This window comes from Nestor notabilis, unplaced genomic scaffold (genome assembly GCF_000696875.1).
Source record: "Nestor notabilis isolate BGI_N333 unplaced genomic scaffold, ASM69687v1 scaffold5066, whole genome shotgun sequence".
NCBI lineage: Eukaryota > Metazoa > Chordata > Aves > Psittaciformes > Psittacidae > Nestor > Nestor notabilis.
This window is the reverse complement of record NW_009933173.1, coordinates 1-17364: the sequence shown is the minus strand read 5'-3', so window position 1 is coordinate 17364 and position 17364 is coordinate 1. Positions and strand designations below refer to the sequence as shown.

The window sequence follows — 17364 nt, the reverse complement described above, 5'->3', positions numbered from 1 at the left end:
CTGGTGAAAGGGCCTAAAGGAGTGGCCTGTGATGAGTGGCTGAAGACTTTGGGTTTGTCTAGTTTGGAGAAAAGAAGGCTGAGGGGTGGCTTCATTTCTCTCTCCAGCTTCCTAAGGAGGGGAGGTGGAAAGGGAGGTGCTGAGCTCTTCTCACTGGTATCCAGTGCTAGGGGATGGTTCAAAGCTGTGTCAGGAGACATTCAGACCTGACGTTAGAAAACATTTCTTTACTGAGAGGGTGGTCAAACACTGGAACAGGCTTCCTAGAGAGGTGGTCAATGCCCCAAGCCTGCCAGTGTTTAAGAGGCATTTGGACAATGCCCTTAGTAACATGTTTTAACTGTTGGTCAGCCCTGAGGTGGTCAGGCAGGTGGACTACATGATCATTGAGGGTCCTTTCCAATGGAACTATTCTAAACTTGGCGTGTTGACAGTTCACTGAGAATAGTACATCCCATGTTTCCACTGAAACTAGTTTGACATTGCTGCTAGATCAGGCTTGATACTGGCAATTTTAGCATGTATTTTATTAAGATCCTGATTTGGAAACATGATATTACTGTGTGAAGCTGAAGATTCAATAGCCTTTATTTTTTTTGTAGGTTGAATGACAGTGAAGTTGAAAGGCATCACTTTAAAGATCACGATATGTACTCTGACAAATCTGATAAGGAAAACGACCATGACCACGAGGAATCTGATAATGATGGATTGGGGAAAAGTGAAGAAAGCGATAGCGACACATCGGAGAGACAGGATGATTCTTACATTGATCCAGAACCAATTGATATCAAGGAAACTACTTACGTAGAACAGAGTCATGAAGAACTTGGGGAGGTAAAAGTGCTGTTGATGTAGCAAGCAAACAGCTTCTCTATATAGAAAGCTGATATTTTAGGGGTCAGACTGTGCTTGAAAACTGACTTGCAGGATTGGCTTTCTTATTTTCAGCAATAATTGGGAGGGGAAGTTCTGTTCACTTGTGTTGTGCTCTACTTTGCCACTCTTGTGCTTCTGTGATATTTTGACACAGATAATGAGATTATCTGGAATGTTGCTCAGACAGAAGGTACTCAGTTTGAAGGGGCCACATGCAGCAGAAGTTGACCATACCTACCTGTCCTTTTGTTGTTATTTTGATCTCATTTTTATTAACTTCTGGTTTTTTCTTCAAGTAAAAATCTTCAAGTTGAAGATTTTAATGCAAGCTGACACTTTTTTTTCTACTGCAAGAGAGGAGTTTAAGAACCCATGGGGTCTGCAGAATTCAGTGGAAGGCTTGCTGTGTTTCTGCTGTCCCTTTGCATTCTGATAAGGTGCTCCAGAGTTGCTGTTTCACTTCTGCAGGTTGTCTTACGTACCTACGCAAGCAAATATGACAGGGATTTGTATATTTTACTTTCTTTAAAGATATGAAAAACCTTAGTAACAGAAATTGAGTTGAGCTTTTTGACACATCTCCACTTTATTCGCAGGTGCTAATTACAAGATTTTAGTTATTTTTATTTTCCATACCCATGGGACATAAATATTTTGTGCTTTATTGTTTTCTACTGTTGTTTCTAGGAAAAGCAGTAATTTAGGAAGTTGAGTTGAAGCTGACTGTAAATTCTTGAGTATGTGTTTTAGAACTGTTCTGGAAGGAGGGATGCTTTTCCTACAACCTTTGCTGTTGATTTCAGAAACTGTAAGGAAGAACATCTCCCCTCTTCTTGGATGGAAAGGAGCACATTGGAGTGTGGCTTCTGGGTTTGCATACTTACCCCTAAGTAGTGCTTTCCCTTAAGGAAAAACCCACTGACACTGTTGACTGGCCAAGTGAAAAGCATAAATGTGGCAACTTCTATGGTGGGTAAAAGTTGGTAGCATTAACAGCCATTTGCTGTAGAAGTCCTGCACATGAGAACACAGGGTAATGTACTTGATGGCGAGAAAAGGACTAAGGGAGGATTTCTGAACAACATTCTACCTCATTTTTTTTTCTTTTAGGGTTGATGAAAACAAATTCACTTTTTAATGCTGAATATTATTATCTAGCATATGTCATTAAAGATGTATCATAAGTGTATTTAGAGAAACTCAATTTTTTTCTCCCATATTTGCTTCAGCTTCTCTGAGTGGTTCATCTGAAGTACCAATTTTTCCATTCTCATTACATCTTTAGAATGTGTTGACCAGTCTTCTAGAGGATTATTTCCTTTCTCCTTTCTGCAAGCAGGTTTTTTTTTCATCCTAGGCTGGGGAAGCTGCTCAGACAGAAGTAGTGTCAGAAGAAAACAAAAGTCTGATCTGGACACTACTGAAGCAAGTCCGGCCAGGAATGGACTTATCCAAGGTTGTACTGCCTACATTTATCTTGGAACCTCGTTCTTTCCTGGACAAGCTATCTGATTACTACTACCATGCAGACTTTTTGTCTGAGTGAGTCATCCTATCTCTGGTTTTCATTCTTTTCATTTTGTAAACTAAAATGAGATAACAGTGTGTATGGAAACATTTGAGCTGGTGTACTTAAACATCATAGACTTCTTAGAGTCTGAATGTTTGTCTGACAGTGTATCAGTCATCAGATGTCCTTGTTTTCTGAAAGCTGTCTGAGAGCTCATATGGTATTGAGGTCTGGCCCCTCTTAGTAATTTAATACCAATTGTGTTACAGACATTCTGATTTAACTTTTGGAGACTGGATAGCAGACTACTCAAAATTAGGTTTTTCTGGGTTTTGTTGGGGTTTTTTTTTTTTTTTTTTTAGGAGGCATATTCAAAATGGATAAAACCGTACCAGTTAATCTTTTCAATACAGTGTCAAGTTCTGTTCAGATTTATAGTTGCCTCCTTGAATGTAGCTAATAAGTTAAGGACTGAAATATTATTCAACTCTGAGTTCTGTACATGAGTGGGCCAGTTCTCTAAAGGAGTATCTTATAAATAGAAGAACTTCAGTGGGACTGGAACAGGATTTAATGTTACAAAGGACAGACTCAATTATGGAAATACCATTTATTGGGTTTTGTTTTATTTCCATTTTCAGTCAATTATTTGAGAAGTGTGAATGTGAAGCACTCAGGCTGAAAGTTTTACAGTACCGCAAATGATAAACCTTTTAAGTCAGCTCCTAGATTCAAGATACATCACAATGATTGATACATGTGTCATAACTTAAACAATGCTGATATTTGATGTATGTTCTGTTTGTTTCATAGAGCTGCTCTTGAAGAGAATGCTTACAACCGCATGAAAAAAGTAGTGAAGTGGTATTTGTCAGGATTCTACAAAAAGCCAAAGGTATCCTCTCGCTTATTATTTTGTCTTTACTTTAGTCATTGTGTCTGGTTTGAGGGATGAGGGATGTGGTAGAGTAAGTTTTCTCTTTAAATTATATTGTTAGGTGTTTTTTAAAAGCACGGTTAACTTTACGTTTTTCACGTATATTGACATTTTTGGTCCCTAGCCATACTTAAAATAGACTGTATTCAGTTGGGTTTTTTCCCTTGGAGTAGAAGTTGAACTAAACACTTTGTGATAAAGTGGAGCCAGTTCTATGTTTATGCTTCTCCCGTGATAACATGCTGCAGCTGGAGAATGAATATTTCCAGTACTTCATTTAGCTTTACACTAAATACTCTTTATAGTTACTTTAGTGGGAAATGGTAGTGAAAGAAGAAAGTACTCACTACCCAACTTCAGACAAAGGTCTGTAATAATTTTCCTACAAAAAGACCTTATATTCTGTTTGTCCTTAAGTGTAGCCTGGAATAGTTTAGCAGATAGACTAAATCTATGCCAATTACCTTAGAGCGAGGAGCAGAGTAAATCAGCATACTACTCAAATGATGAAATCAAGTACAATATACTTTAGCGTACATGCCATGGTTATATTTTTTCTGTGTCTTATCTTCAGTGACCGACTGATGAAGTTTGAGTTCTGTATCTGCATTGTATAGTTACTTTCTGTTCTATTGTTTAGGGACTAAAAAAGCCGTACAATCCTATACTTGGTGAGACTTTCCGCTGCATGTGGATTCATCCAAGGACGAATAGCAAGACGTTTTACATTGCAGAACAGGTAGCTGCAATAACTGGAAGAAATATTTTAAAGAAAAATAAACATTTTGCAATTTTTGTAGTAGTCAAGTGATGTGGTGGTTTCAAAAAATGGACTTAAACATATGGATTGTATCCTAAAAGCTGTCCTGGTGAGACTAGGATTTTTACAGATGTGTCTTTTAAGGGTGTCTTCCTAGAAAGACAAAGAGAAAGATGTTTCCAGCATTTCTGTTCCCTCTTTCTATAGTAAAAGTCAGGTGCTACTTACCTTCGCTTTTGAAATTGAGTACGTGTTTGCTTGATCTTTATCTCTAAAGATTATAGTCACATTTCACATATATTAACTGTATTCTGTCACGTGCAGCCTGAATTTTGCATTCTGTCATTATTAGCTCAAGGATTATGCTATATTGCATGTTCTTTTTTTCTTCTTTTTCTAATTCAATTCAAATATGTGTGTTTTCCAACAGGTGTCACATCATCCTCCAATATCTGCCTTCTATGTTAGTAACCGCAAGGATGGTTTTTGCCTTAGTGGTAGCATTCTGGCCAAATCAAAATTCTATGGTAAATAATGGAGTATTTTTTTGCTTGCACCTTTATTAAGGAGTATAAAATCTGTGCAAATGACATGTTTTGTGGATGAGAGAAGGCTGTCAGAAGAGTCAGGGGGTTGATCATTGTATTATCCTTTCCTTAAAAGATTTTTGCTACTGGTCTTCGGAATTGTAATTTCTATTTTTGGATCATTTTAATTTTTAATTGGAAAAGCTGTGTATTACAGTGTTTTCACTAGACAAGATATGTTGCAGTGCTAAATTTACTAGTGTTCTTAATTTTATTGCTCGGTTGTTATGAAATGTTCACTGTTGTCTTGCTGGGTGAGAAATGTGATATTCTGTCTTTGAATTTCAGGGAATTCATTATCTGCCATTCTAGATGGAGAAGGAAGGCTAACATTCCTAAACAGGGGAGAAGATTATGTAATGACAATGCCATATGCTCACTGTAAAGGTAATGGGCTTTGAGTTTTAATTTTTTTTTTCATTCTCTGGATAGAAAAATTATGAAAACAGAAGTTTATTATTCTAAATAGTACATTATTCTACATATATACTGTGCTGAGTTTGACAGTGTCACCTGAGTGTTCTGAACACTCGCAACGTTGCTGGCTCTAGGCTGCCACATCTTTTATCAGGAGGAAAATACATCTGTTATTTAAGCAGTGATAGATATTTTTGGCACAGAAAGAATATGTATTTATTTTTCATAAATATTAAGAGCATATATGTAGCTATCTGTCATTACATGGCAATAATTTACCTTTTTGTTTTTAATGAACAGTTTTGATCTTTTCAAGTGTTTTCCTCTTATAAAAGGCAGTGTAGTGTCTATACCTCACTGTGTGACTTGAGCATAAACCATAGAAATATAGAATGGTTTGGGTTGGAAAGGACCTTAAGATCATCTAGTTCCAACCTCCCTGCCATGGGCAGGGACACATTGCACTAAACCATGTTGTCCAAGGCTCTGTCCAACATGGCCTTGAACACTGACCATTTGTCTTTAGTTTCACAGTGGGAAACCAGTCAGTAGTTCGTAAAGCTTTCTGGAAGGTCAGTGGTAGTACAATATACATTGCAGAGTTGCTGATTTTTCAACAGGTTTATTCAGGTACATATATTCTCTGCCAGGATTCTCTTCTGGAAGCCTTATAGTCAGCACCTATAGTAATTTCTTCTTTTGAGATGTATGAAAATCAATTAGTGGAATTACGTAATTTGACATTAATTTTGTAAGCTCTTCTCTTTCCATTGCTCATGGAGTTTTTAATACTCTAGATTTTTTTTATGGCTTTGGTGACAAAAATAATACTCAACAGTTAAAAAGCACATAACGTATACATACATTCAAGTTAAACAGCAAGGAGGGGGACTAGTGTGACTAATAAAGTAGATCAAGAGGGAGAAAGAAGAATATGGAGGAAAGGATGACGTGCATGGTGAAGAAAAACCTATTTGCACATGCATTCCCTGTATGTAAAATATATTCCGTGGTTTAAACACTGGATGGCAGAGGGAAAGATGGCAACCATGGGAAAGAAATTGTACTCAGCATTGCCAACCTGGTGCTTCCAAAAGTCTTCAGGGAGGTGATCAGTGTTGTCATATATAGGCTGTCCATGATTGTCATCACCCGTGGTCTGACTGTGCATACTGCTCCTGTTAAAGTGAAGTTTTTCTTTGCTCTTTTTGTCACAGAGTTAATTGCCAGCCTCCACCTCAAAAGCTTCCTTCCTCCAATCACCTCCAGTAAGACTAAATACCACCCTTGCTAGAGCCAGCAGCATACAATGCCAAACATATATCTCAAACCATTTTTCCTGCTTATATGTAATTCACTTAACCCAAACAGAAACAAAAAGATCTATCTTACTTGGCAGAAAGATCATGCTTGTCATTAGGAAAGGTCATCTGAAAAGATGATTTTTTCCTCTGGCACAGACATGTTTACTTTAGGAATTGTGCCCAAAGAACTTAGGGTTTTTATCTTGTTCAGCTATAAACATTAATTTTAACTGGTTTTTTTTCTCTTGCAGGAATTCTTTATGGCACAATGACCTTAGAGCTTGGGGGAACAGTCAACATCACCTGTGAGAAAACTGGCTACAGTGCAACAATTGAATTCAAACTCAAGGTTAGTAAATGCTGTGAGGGGGCACAAGAAGGCAAATGAGTATAATGAGAACGAAACAAAATATGTATATAAAAATTAGGTCACTCCTTACATATAATCTGATTTAATATGGAATTGTCTTTTTGGAATCTGAGAAATTTTCATTTGAACTGCTACATATCCAGCTATGTGTATCTAGCAAATAGTGATTTTCTTATTTTATTGTTTTTGAAAGAGGAATTATATTGTACTCTTCTGGGTCGAAAGGTTTTGTCTGAAACTCAAGAGTGCTGTCTTCATCTCTGGTGATAGGAGATACAAGCATACTGCTAGTGGTATGAATCTTAAGAGCACCACTACTCAGGGGAAAAAGCAAAGGTCTGTTTTATCTCCAGCAGTGGAAACTGTGTGTGTCTAAGAAAGTGTAAGAGGAGTGATCTAATCAGTGGTTCAGGTATTTTGTGTGTTGTTGTTAATACACCTTGGTGACTTTTAATTCTCTAAACACGTTCAGGGTCTTTTTTAAACTCCTAGAGAGCTGCTGGAGGAGAACTCAGACCCACGTTCCCCTCTTCTGTCGGGGGTAAACTTCAGTTGCTCATGACACTTCAAATAAAGATGATGCAAAGGCTTTGGCTAACATTTATGGCAGCCTAATGCCCATTGCTAAGCAACAGTTTGTATGGATTATTTTTGGCAGCTGTGCGTGCTGTAGGAACATCTCCCCACTCACAAAAGCTAAATAAAGCTTTCTAAACTACTTATAGATGGCTTGCGCTTCTGAAAATACATTTGCCATCTTTGAGGCAGAAATTGATTTAAAGCTGAACAAACAGCTGTTAAGAAGTGTGCATATGGAGGGGGAAGCTGTATTCAGTTGAAATATTAGGGGAAATGTAAAAGGAGGCTGTGTTGATATTTTGCCTCATCAGTCCACAGAATACATATGCAGGTCATCAAAAAGGCCAAAGAAAATCCCAGGCAGTCAATTCTGTTGTTGCTTCATCTCTAAGTAACAAATGATCCTTGGCAAAGTGGTGAGATCAGTGTAGCAAATGACTATGCCCTCTAAGATACCGTTACGTCATTGTTTTCTGCATTATTTTCTGTTCTATTACCACATTTCTTAGGCAATGCTTCTGCTCAGCAAATCCTTTAAGAATAGAGCATAAGAGGACAACTTACTGTGGTTTTAGACTTGTTTTGGGGATTAAATAGGCAGAAGTTACAATATTAAAAGCCACTAGGGCTTTTTTTTTTCTTTTTTTTTCCTTAATACCAAACATAAATGCAAAAATAAATTTGTATTAAAATAAACATGAAAGCATTTCTTCTTGTTTTGCAGCCTTTTTTGGGTAACAATGACAGTGTTAACCAAATATCAGGGAAAATTAAGCTTGGCAAAGAAGTTCTGGCTATTTTGGAGGGTCACTGGGTAAGTAGTGATTGATGAGACTTTATATTCTGGCTGCTAGTTGAGACAGGTGAAATAGCACTTAGTTACAAAAAAAAAAGACTTAAATCTTTAAAAAGGAGTTGATTAAGTGCCACTTTTATAGAAAGTATCTCTTTATAGTTCATTCTCAAGGAAGTATAGAATCAACGTATTATAATTTGCAGTTGTTCAAAGGTGGAAAAGTTGTTTGGGTAGTTAAGAAAACCCATTTCAGCTTGTGAAACATTTTTAGTATATATGTTAGTACGAGGAAGAATGGTTATGGCACCAGCACAAAGTGTTAAAACTTGTTTAGGTTCTGGTTAGGCAACACTGGCATTGCTGGTTCATTGCCTCTCTGTTCCAAGTTAGAACTAGTACAGACTGCAGAAACTGAATTTTAAAGTTACCATATCCAATTGTTCTTAACTACAGCCATCCAGTAAAAAGCTTTTTCCTCCCTTTTGTATTATTTTGGCGCTCTTTGAAATTATTAGAATTGACATAACTGAGTTATATATTTTACAGGACAGTGAAGTTACTATTAGTGACAAGAAGACAGATGTTTCAGAGACATTTTGGAACCCAACATCTGATATCAAGCAGCGTAGATTACCTAGATACACAGTGAAGTTTGAAGAGCAAGATGACTTTGAATCAGAGAAGTAAGTTCGCTTTAGAACCATGTATAATTATTTTGACAAAACCCATGATCTTCTCCAAATTATGAACAGATTATCATTTATTTCTTTCCCATGTTTGCTGTTATTGGCCTGTAAAACAAGAAAGCAACACTATTAAATACAGGGTTATTATTTACAAACCTTGCAGTCATGGAAAGTCTTGATGGAAATGTGGATAAAACATGTATTACAACATGGTAATATTCTTTTTAGAGGTTGATCCATTTATTTAACCTATAACTAAGGAAATGTTTCCAATTATTTCTGTCAACCATAACTCACTACTTTGCTTGTTTGTCAGGCTTTGGCAACAAGTGACAAGAGCAATAAATAATAAAGACCAAACAGAAGCTACTCAAGAGAAATACATTCTGGAAGAAGCTCAGAGAAGGAGTGCCAAAGAGAGGAAACTTAAGGGTGAAGAGTGGACGTGCAAGCTGTTCGATCAGGATTCAGTCACAGGCGAATGGCACTACAAATATGCAGAGTGAGTCCTGAAGTGCTTGTTACAAAAACTGCTTGTTAATTCCTTGTGTAGTGTTGCTGAGCCTCTTCCTGTGGTTTCAGGAGCAAAAGAACTTGGATATTCAGCTCAGTTCAAACTCATGAAATATGCAGTGCTACTTGATATTCTTTATTTGATTAAAATGCATAATTTTTTAGCTGAACTTGGCCCTTTTAATGTTGAGAAGGCAGGGATTGCTAATGCAGCAAACCAGTTTTCATGTAACCATTGCAATGGGCTTTTTATTTTTTTATCTTTATGTGCCTCTACAAATCCATGCTATGTTCTAGAGTTTCTTGGGCATGGCACTTTGGGATGATGTCTTGTGCTCATTTCTCCCCCTCTTCCAGACTGACCAGAGCAGCTACACAGATTTTCCCAACTGGAAAATATAGTATGTATAGGCATACCAACTGGAAGTCAGAAAATCTAGTGTCTGGAAATCAGAAAAGCCTACGCTTAGTTGAACTGAGCTATTTAATTTGTTATGTGTTAGAGCAACTCTGAGAATAACAGGTTTACAGCAATTTTAATGCTGGCACCAGGTGGTTCTGATCAGCTGTCAGATGTGGACTGCACATGTGAGTGTCTGTGGATCTCTTTGTGTGATGATCTGGGTGAGAAGATGAGGATGTCACTGTCTCCCTGACTGCTGGGATGCATTCTCTGTTCTTGCTAATGCTTGCTAAAGTCAGCTTGGATCCTAGCCCTTTACCACCCAAAACGTACTGCAGCAGGGAATTCCCCAACTAGACTAAATGCCCTGTGAAACACCCTCTCTTGGTTTGAACCTTCTAGTACTGTTTGGTGAGGCACTGGAATAGGTTGCCCAAGGAAGTTGTGAATGCTCCAATCCTGGAGGCGTTTAAGGCCAGGCTGGACAGAGCCTTGGATGAACCAGTTTAGTGTGTGGTGTCCCTGCTCATGGCAGGGGGGTTGGAACTAGATGATCTTAAGGTCCTTCCAACCCTAACTATTCTATGATTCTATGCCTGTTCCTGTTGGAAGAGTTGTGAACAGTCCAGCTGAACTGACTGCCCATACTGTTGAACCCTGTGTCAAACTATCAGGAAAAGTACTGCACTTTAGATATGTTAGGTCTTAAAGCTGCAGGAGATAGTCTGTTTTGTTACTCTGCATTATTTCTTGTCTCCTTGAGGCCTTCCAGTTCAAGGATGCGCCATGGAAATTCTACCGTGTGATAGAAAGCAGTCTGTACTGTCAGCAGTCTCCAGAAGAAACTGCTGCCTCGTTCTACACATATAATGCTGGCTTACCACCTGGACCATGTAGAGAGCTGTCTTTCACACTTACTGTGAAAGATGCATTCAGTGAGCTGTTGCATTTATTAAAGTATCTGGATTATGGATTTAGGCATCTGGATTACAGATAAAAAAGACCTTTGGGAGAGCATTGCCTAGTTTTGAACCCAGTTGCCTCAGATGATACTTAATTTGTCAGGTTAAGCTAAGATGTTCACAGCATCTAAACCAGCTACAAACATTTTAAAAGGCATACAGGAGATGAAAGGAAGTCCATGCTTAACCTCCTCTCACCAAAGCTGTGCATCAGAATGATCTTCATGCAGCTGGCTTGCTGTTTCTATCCTGGAAAGGCTGTAATTAGTGGGAATGTCGGTCTTTGCCTTTGGCAGCTGCTTGTTCTCCAGTGAGCTGCGTGTGTTCACGTAATTGTATGTATGTTGTTTTAGTTCTCTATCAACCTGCACTTGGAAAAGCATTCTTGGAAAATCAGAACAAGAAAACTGTACGTAGCTCATAGTGCCTCTTGAAACCGGTCTTGATTAAGATTAGCCACTTCGGGATGAAAACAGGTTTGAGGTGACTGATTCTTAACCTCTCCTTCCCAGGCATCATCTAAAAAAAAAGAAAACATAAAAGCAGTCCAAAATAACAATAATTTTTTTAATCCCCCTATTTCCCTGTAATTCTAAAGTAATAACTGTACATTAATCAGAGGATTTACTTTTCTCTATTTTTCTTTTCTTCTTTTTTAAGCAGAAAACCTCTCCACGTTTGACAAATACATATCTCTAGCCAGATAAATTCAGAATGATATTGTTGGTTCATTCAATAGTTTACTTTTACCAGCTGGCTGAGAGTTTGACCTGGATGTAAAGCTTATTTATTTTTTTTTTTTTACTTTCTTGACTCTTCAGGTTAGAACTGGGCTATAGATGGAAGATCACTTATTCATAGAATCATAGAATAGTTAGGGTTGGAAAGGACCTTAAGATCATCTAATTCCAACCCCCCTGCCATGAGCAGGGACACCACACACTAAACTGTGTCATCCAAGGCTCTGTCCAGCCTGGCCTTGAACACCTCCAGGATTGGAGCTTTCACAGCTTCCCTGGGCAACCTGTTCATACTGAGTAGCTTCTGAGAAGGAAAATATTTCTTATTTAAATTGCTGTGGTATTAATCAGTTATATTCACCTTGTCTAGTACCAGACCATGGGACCCTTTGAATGATATGATCCAATTTGAAAAAGATGGCACCATCCAAACAAAAGTTCGACATCGGACACCAATGGTATGTTTCAGGTCTTTTAGTGTGTGCAGCAAGATCCAGGGACTTGTATATATTGCATTATGTGTGTAAAGGTCATCAAAGCATTGGGAGCAATGGGAAATGCTGTTGTGATCCTACAAAAATGTAGTTTATCCAGTCCACGTTCTTTAACTTCTGTGTTGCGTCCTAAGTGGTAGAAATTACTTGACTGGGTAGGCATATAAAATAACCACATTTGAACTCAACAGTTTAATGTATATTTTCCTTAAATGGGAAGATGCACAAACTTCAGACTGCTCATACATCCAAAATTTTAACTTGGGCTTCTGTTAGGTATTAGTTGCTTTTAACTATTACAATTAGAATGTGCTGCTTTGCTACAGTGCTGGTTCTCTGGAAATAATTTGTAAGTTTATTAATTGTAGGTTAGTGTTCCAAAAATCAAACGAAAGCCAGCCGGCCAGAAGAAAGGAGAGTGTGGTTTCTCATCCCCGGAGCCTGATAACCAGGATTCCTCTGGGAGTGAAGGTAGGACAAGATGCATTTACATACATAATTAATAAATTTGTCTGACAAGAGTTTTGTAGTCACACCTACACTTCTTATCTTGGTATTTGTATTATAAAATAATGTATGTTTTAGATCATAGTTCTGTCCAATGTGAAGCACATCCTGGAAAAACAAAAGGAGCGGGAAGGCTGAGCTCATGGTGTTAATTGCAAACTTTCCTGTCCTTTTAAACATCAGTATGTAGCATAGGTAGGCTTAAGCGCTGCACATAAGTGGTGGTGGTGGAAGGAATGTGTTTGTAAACTCTTTTCTTTCTTAAATCAGGATGAATTGTTTCAATTTGTAGATCGGTGTGTTGCTACAAGGTAGATTTTTATGAGTGTTGGAATTCACTGTGCTCAAAACACAGTGGTTTAAGATGCTTCAAGTGCTTAACTTGCTGTCCTTCTGTGCTATAGGTAACTGAAATAAAGCTTTAGTTTTCAATAGAAGCTTAGTTAGAAAAGTTTATTCTCATTTTTGCAACTGGTTTAGTTTGTCGTTGATACTTTGTTCCTTTTTTGACTTAGCAGTCACCTCTGAATTACATCTGGCTTTTGTGTCTTTTTAGCACAACTTCTGAAGCATAATACAAGAATAAGAAAAAAAGGGGCAGATCTTGGTGAACTGCAGAGTGCCATTGAATCTATAAAGGAAACACAAGAAGAAATTAAGAGGTAGTACTAAATTAAACACTTTAAAATGGCTTAGAACATACTAATTTTCTAGCTTTTCTTCCTTGGAGGCTGGGATGTATCTTTCTGCTTTAGAATCTTGATGCCTTTAAACTACCCTCTTTCCCAAATGTTTATTGCTCATTGATGTTTCAGAATTTTCCTCAAAAACCATCTTCTCTAGGGAGCCCTAACACACTAGAAAATGCCAAATTGTCTAGAATGTAATTTACAGGATATTATTTTTTGTTTTACAGGGACATTATGGCTCTGCGAAACAGAGTCGCTTCTAATGCACCACCTGTGGACTACCATTTCTTGCAGTTTAAGCACTATGTCTTCATTTCACTCGTGGTTCTGCTACAGCTTACCATTAATTTCTTGTTCAAATAGGAAATGTGAACAAGGGCCTTTCTGAACTGGAATGATCAAACTGTTACTGGGGACCATATTTTAAGTCACACTTTAAATGATGCAATATTATCTAAAAGAGCCCTGTAGCAACAGCTTACAGAACTTTGCCTCAGCATCCATGGTTCAGAATCATACTCCCGTCTACCCAGTTGAAGTAAGAATTGTGTAAGTGCCAGTACACTCTTGCTCCTGGTGTGTGCCTCTGTCTCACAGACATATGACATCAGCCTTGTGTTTTCTATTACGTCATACGCTGTACCGATGAATCTTCACCACATACTAGATGAAGTTAAGAATTCAGAGGTCAGACCCTGTAGGTAGGATGCAATTCCTGTTATGGTTGAATGACAAACAAGCATACTTTGTTACATTTAAACTTCCCATTTTTGTAATGAAGGAACTTTTGAAGTAGCCAACAGTTTTTGTAAATGGCATTGAGTGTTTGGAAGTAAACTTTTGTGTAAGGTCAAATACATTATTATACAAAGATCACGAGCATTAGGAACTGGCAAAAAGCTGAAGTCTTTGGGAATTCTGCAGTGTAATGTCCTTGATTTGTTTTGGAAGTATGAGTTTTTATCCTGAATTATTACTACAGTGGCATGTAAGCCAGCTGTTTTATTTTTATAGTTTTAAAATTTCAGATTCTTCACAAAAACATTCCTGCATCTACTGTACAGAGCACCTTTTTAACAGTGCAGCACCCAGGAAGGTACTGTCGTAGTCCACTCTCTCACATGTTGTAAATGTCAAGGATTTACGGTATGTTTGTAAGTCTTGATAGATCTACAGCTTTGAATTTACATTTGTGTGCAGCCATGTCACAGTAAGCAGACAGACTTGACTGCAGGACTCTCTTGTATTTGAAACAAAATGTGAAGATGCAGACGTGTGCTTGGTGTCTCGCTAGAGCCGAACCTCCCAAAAGGCAGACGATGTAGAACAGAATTTGGGCGCTGTCATGAGTTCACTTGCAAATGAAACCGTGTGCATTTACAAGGGGAAAGTCTTCAGAAATTGTGGATGGCTGACAACACACATATCAAAGCAAATGAGAGTGAAACCCTAAGTCTTTGTTAAATGCCTCCTTACTGCAGTGTATACTACCTAGCAGAACACACAGATGCACCTATTCATTATGCTGTAGCTATACATATTAATGTGAAGCTCAAGTTTCAATTTAAAACCAGGGTTTCTAACATTTTTATTTGAAGAAATATACGCATGTATAGAACTTGTACAATTCTGGCAAAAAAAATTAGTGCCAGTGTTTACCTGGTCAGTTCCTTATGCCAGTCAAGCATACCCTGTCAAAAGGGGCTGTAGTATTGTAGAGGTACTCTCAGTAACCCAGATGAGGCAACAGGAGGACAGGCGGCACAATGCAAAGGGCAGCCAAGTTTGTTTTCTGAAGATCCGCTCAGAAATCAAATCCATCCCAGGCAGTGGAACAGTTCAGGGGCCACGTCTGGCATTTTGCCAAGGCCTGGTTATCCCTCTGCCTTGGGTAGCCTCCCTAACTCTCTCTTCTGCATCAGTCTTGCTAGTATATAGTGAAAATACTATTTAGTTGTTTATACATCTAGCTCATCTATCACTGTGGTTGATACCTTCACACACCTCCCCTCTCTTTTAACTTTCCCCTTGTTTGGGTCTCAGCTACAAAAAATGTTTCTTGTTACAGCTGCATATTTGCATAGTTTGGTCTTGAGTAATTTTCTGCCTTGTGGCACCTTAACCAGAGTGATCTTGTATACGTGGGCAAGACCAAACTTGATTGGACTTCTCTCTATCTGGATTATATCTACAGCTGGTGAGGTAAAATTTATGAATGTACAAAGTCCCTAAGTCTCTGAATAGAAACTGAAGTCATCAGCCATGTACAAAATGGCATAAAGAAGGCAGAATAGTACAGAATTCTCAGCCTGGAATTTGGCCATTCATTATCACGTTCAGATGTCAAAGCTTCACCTGTCTTAAGATCCATTACAACAAGCCTTTAACCATACTCTGTACGAGAATACAAGAGAAAATGAGTGAGAATTTGGGCAATAATTTCAATCCCCTAAAATAATACTCTGCTTCATTTGTGGTGCTGAAACTCATGACTGATAGTTAAAAGCTTTTATCTCCCTTGTAAATAGAAATGTCCTGCCTTTTCATGTTGATTTTTTAGTCACTTCTGTTCAAGATCACTTAATAACACAGTCTGCATGTATTTTTACACAGACTGCATGGTAGTAACTCTGGATTTGCCTCAGCCAGCTGGCTGGCAGCATAGTGCTGGACAGTGTCAGACTAAATAGATACTCTATATCTGAAATCCATGTTCAGTTCAAGATAAGCAAGACACTTGAACAAAGCAAGACAAAATGCCTGTGCTTATTTTCAACTTATTTTTTTAGAGTTTATTTCTGTTGTAAAAGCTGTTTTAGTGATGATCCAGGAAAGCAAAAGATATATGATGAAACTTCTGGAAAAGTAACATTGCAGACCTCTGCTTGACTGTATGATTAGATAACCAATATTCTGGAGAGTGCATCAAAATCTTAGTAATTCCTGTTTTGCTGGGGTTTGTGTGATGTTCCCCCATGTGAACAGAACAAAGAAATCTCTTGCCTGATTTTTACAGTACAGCTTTGTCACAGGCATGTATGAAGCCTTTTCCTTAGCACATCACCATTCTCCTGTTTAACCACGATGTGTGGCCAATCTTGACTATTATGTACCTGAAGACTGAGCTCTGCACATGATTATAAAAATGGGTTGTACAGTTTGCAGATGTGTGAGGGCTGTGACCTCCTCCTAGTTTTTGAAGTCTAAAACAGCACTTGTTTTCACACTTGTTTGGGTTTTTTCTTGTACAGGAAATACTTTCAGAACTTGTTGCCATGTGCTTTTGCGGAGTCTGGTTTGTTTGTTGGGTTTTTTTTCAAATGCACCCTAAGCCTTTAATTTGCCATTTAGGTACAGATTGCTTAGTTAGGTAGAGGTGACCTAAGGTAAGAAAAAGCAAATATGCCACGTGAAAAGTAGCAAGGATCAGTTTCAGCAGCAGATGATGTTCTGCGTTTCACATGTTGATTCCTTTTAAATAACTAACAATACATAAATGAGGGTATAGCCTGGTTGTGTCCCCACCTGGCACCCCCAACTAAATCTCATAAATCATTTGAAAGGTCGTCCGAGAAAATGTAACGATGGTGGGTTCTTCCTCTTTCTATTTGTTGTTTGCTGCCCTCCTGTGCCTTTGGCAAATTACCTTTTTCTTTGCTAGACTGGTGTGTATGAAACAGTTTGCATTCAGTGTTTTGTATAGTTTCTTAAAGGCTATTACTTTACCACTGGTTTTGTAAATAACATATAATGGATTATGCTCATCTCTAAGTTTTAATTATTGTTATTTCAAGGGTATCCTCAAATCAGAAAATTTAGCAGGTATTCCAGTATTGTAAACAGTGCCTTCTTGATGGGTCTCTTGCTGTTCCAAGACATGTAAAGAAGATACATCGAGTTTGTGCCATATGTCGTATCTGACATTCTGTGAGGGCTCTCGTGTCTGAAAACTGACCTTCCTGCTTAGTCAGACTCGGGGGGGAGGATGGCAACTATTAAAACCACATTAAATTATTCCTTCTTCTGTCTGGCGAGCCAGGAGTGGAGGATGGGGGGCGTTTGATAGGATGCAGTTGCAATACTTTCGTTTGTGGTATTACAGAAATAGCCATAACAAAACACCACCCTCAAGGACAAATTGTTTCGGCTTTTTACTGTTAACGTGCCCGCTGCCCTTCCCTTCACCAAGCGGGAACGTCAGTCTGCACGACACGGAGCCCGCGCCATCCCT

General features: G+C 38.3%; 1 protein-coding gene across 1 annotated transcript; it reads left to right on the top strand.

Annotated features, from left to right (window-relative positions):
- Positions 1 to 575: 575 nt before the first annotated feature.
- Positions 576 to 13788, top strand: OSBPL8 (oxysterol binding protein-like 8; the record flags this gene model as incomplete). Its single annotated transcript, XM_010016739.1, has 14 exons — positions 576 to 837; positions 2237 to 2421; positions 3203 to 3284; positions 3967 to 4065; positions 4517 to 4613; positions 4962 to 5060; positions 6646 to 6743; positions 8068 to 8157; positions 8686 to 8822; positions 9142 to 9327; positions 11814 to 11901; positions 12306 to 12408; positions 13001 to 13106; positions 13361 to 13788. Coding segments are annotated over 14 exons (1768 nt in total), but the record flags the coding sequence as incomplete, so codon positions are not given.
- Positions 13789 to 17364: the final 3576 nt, after the last annotated feature.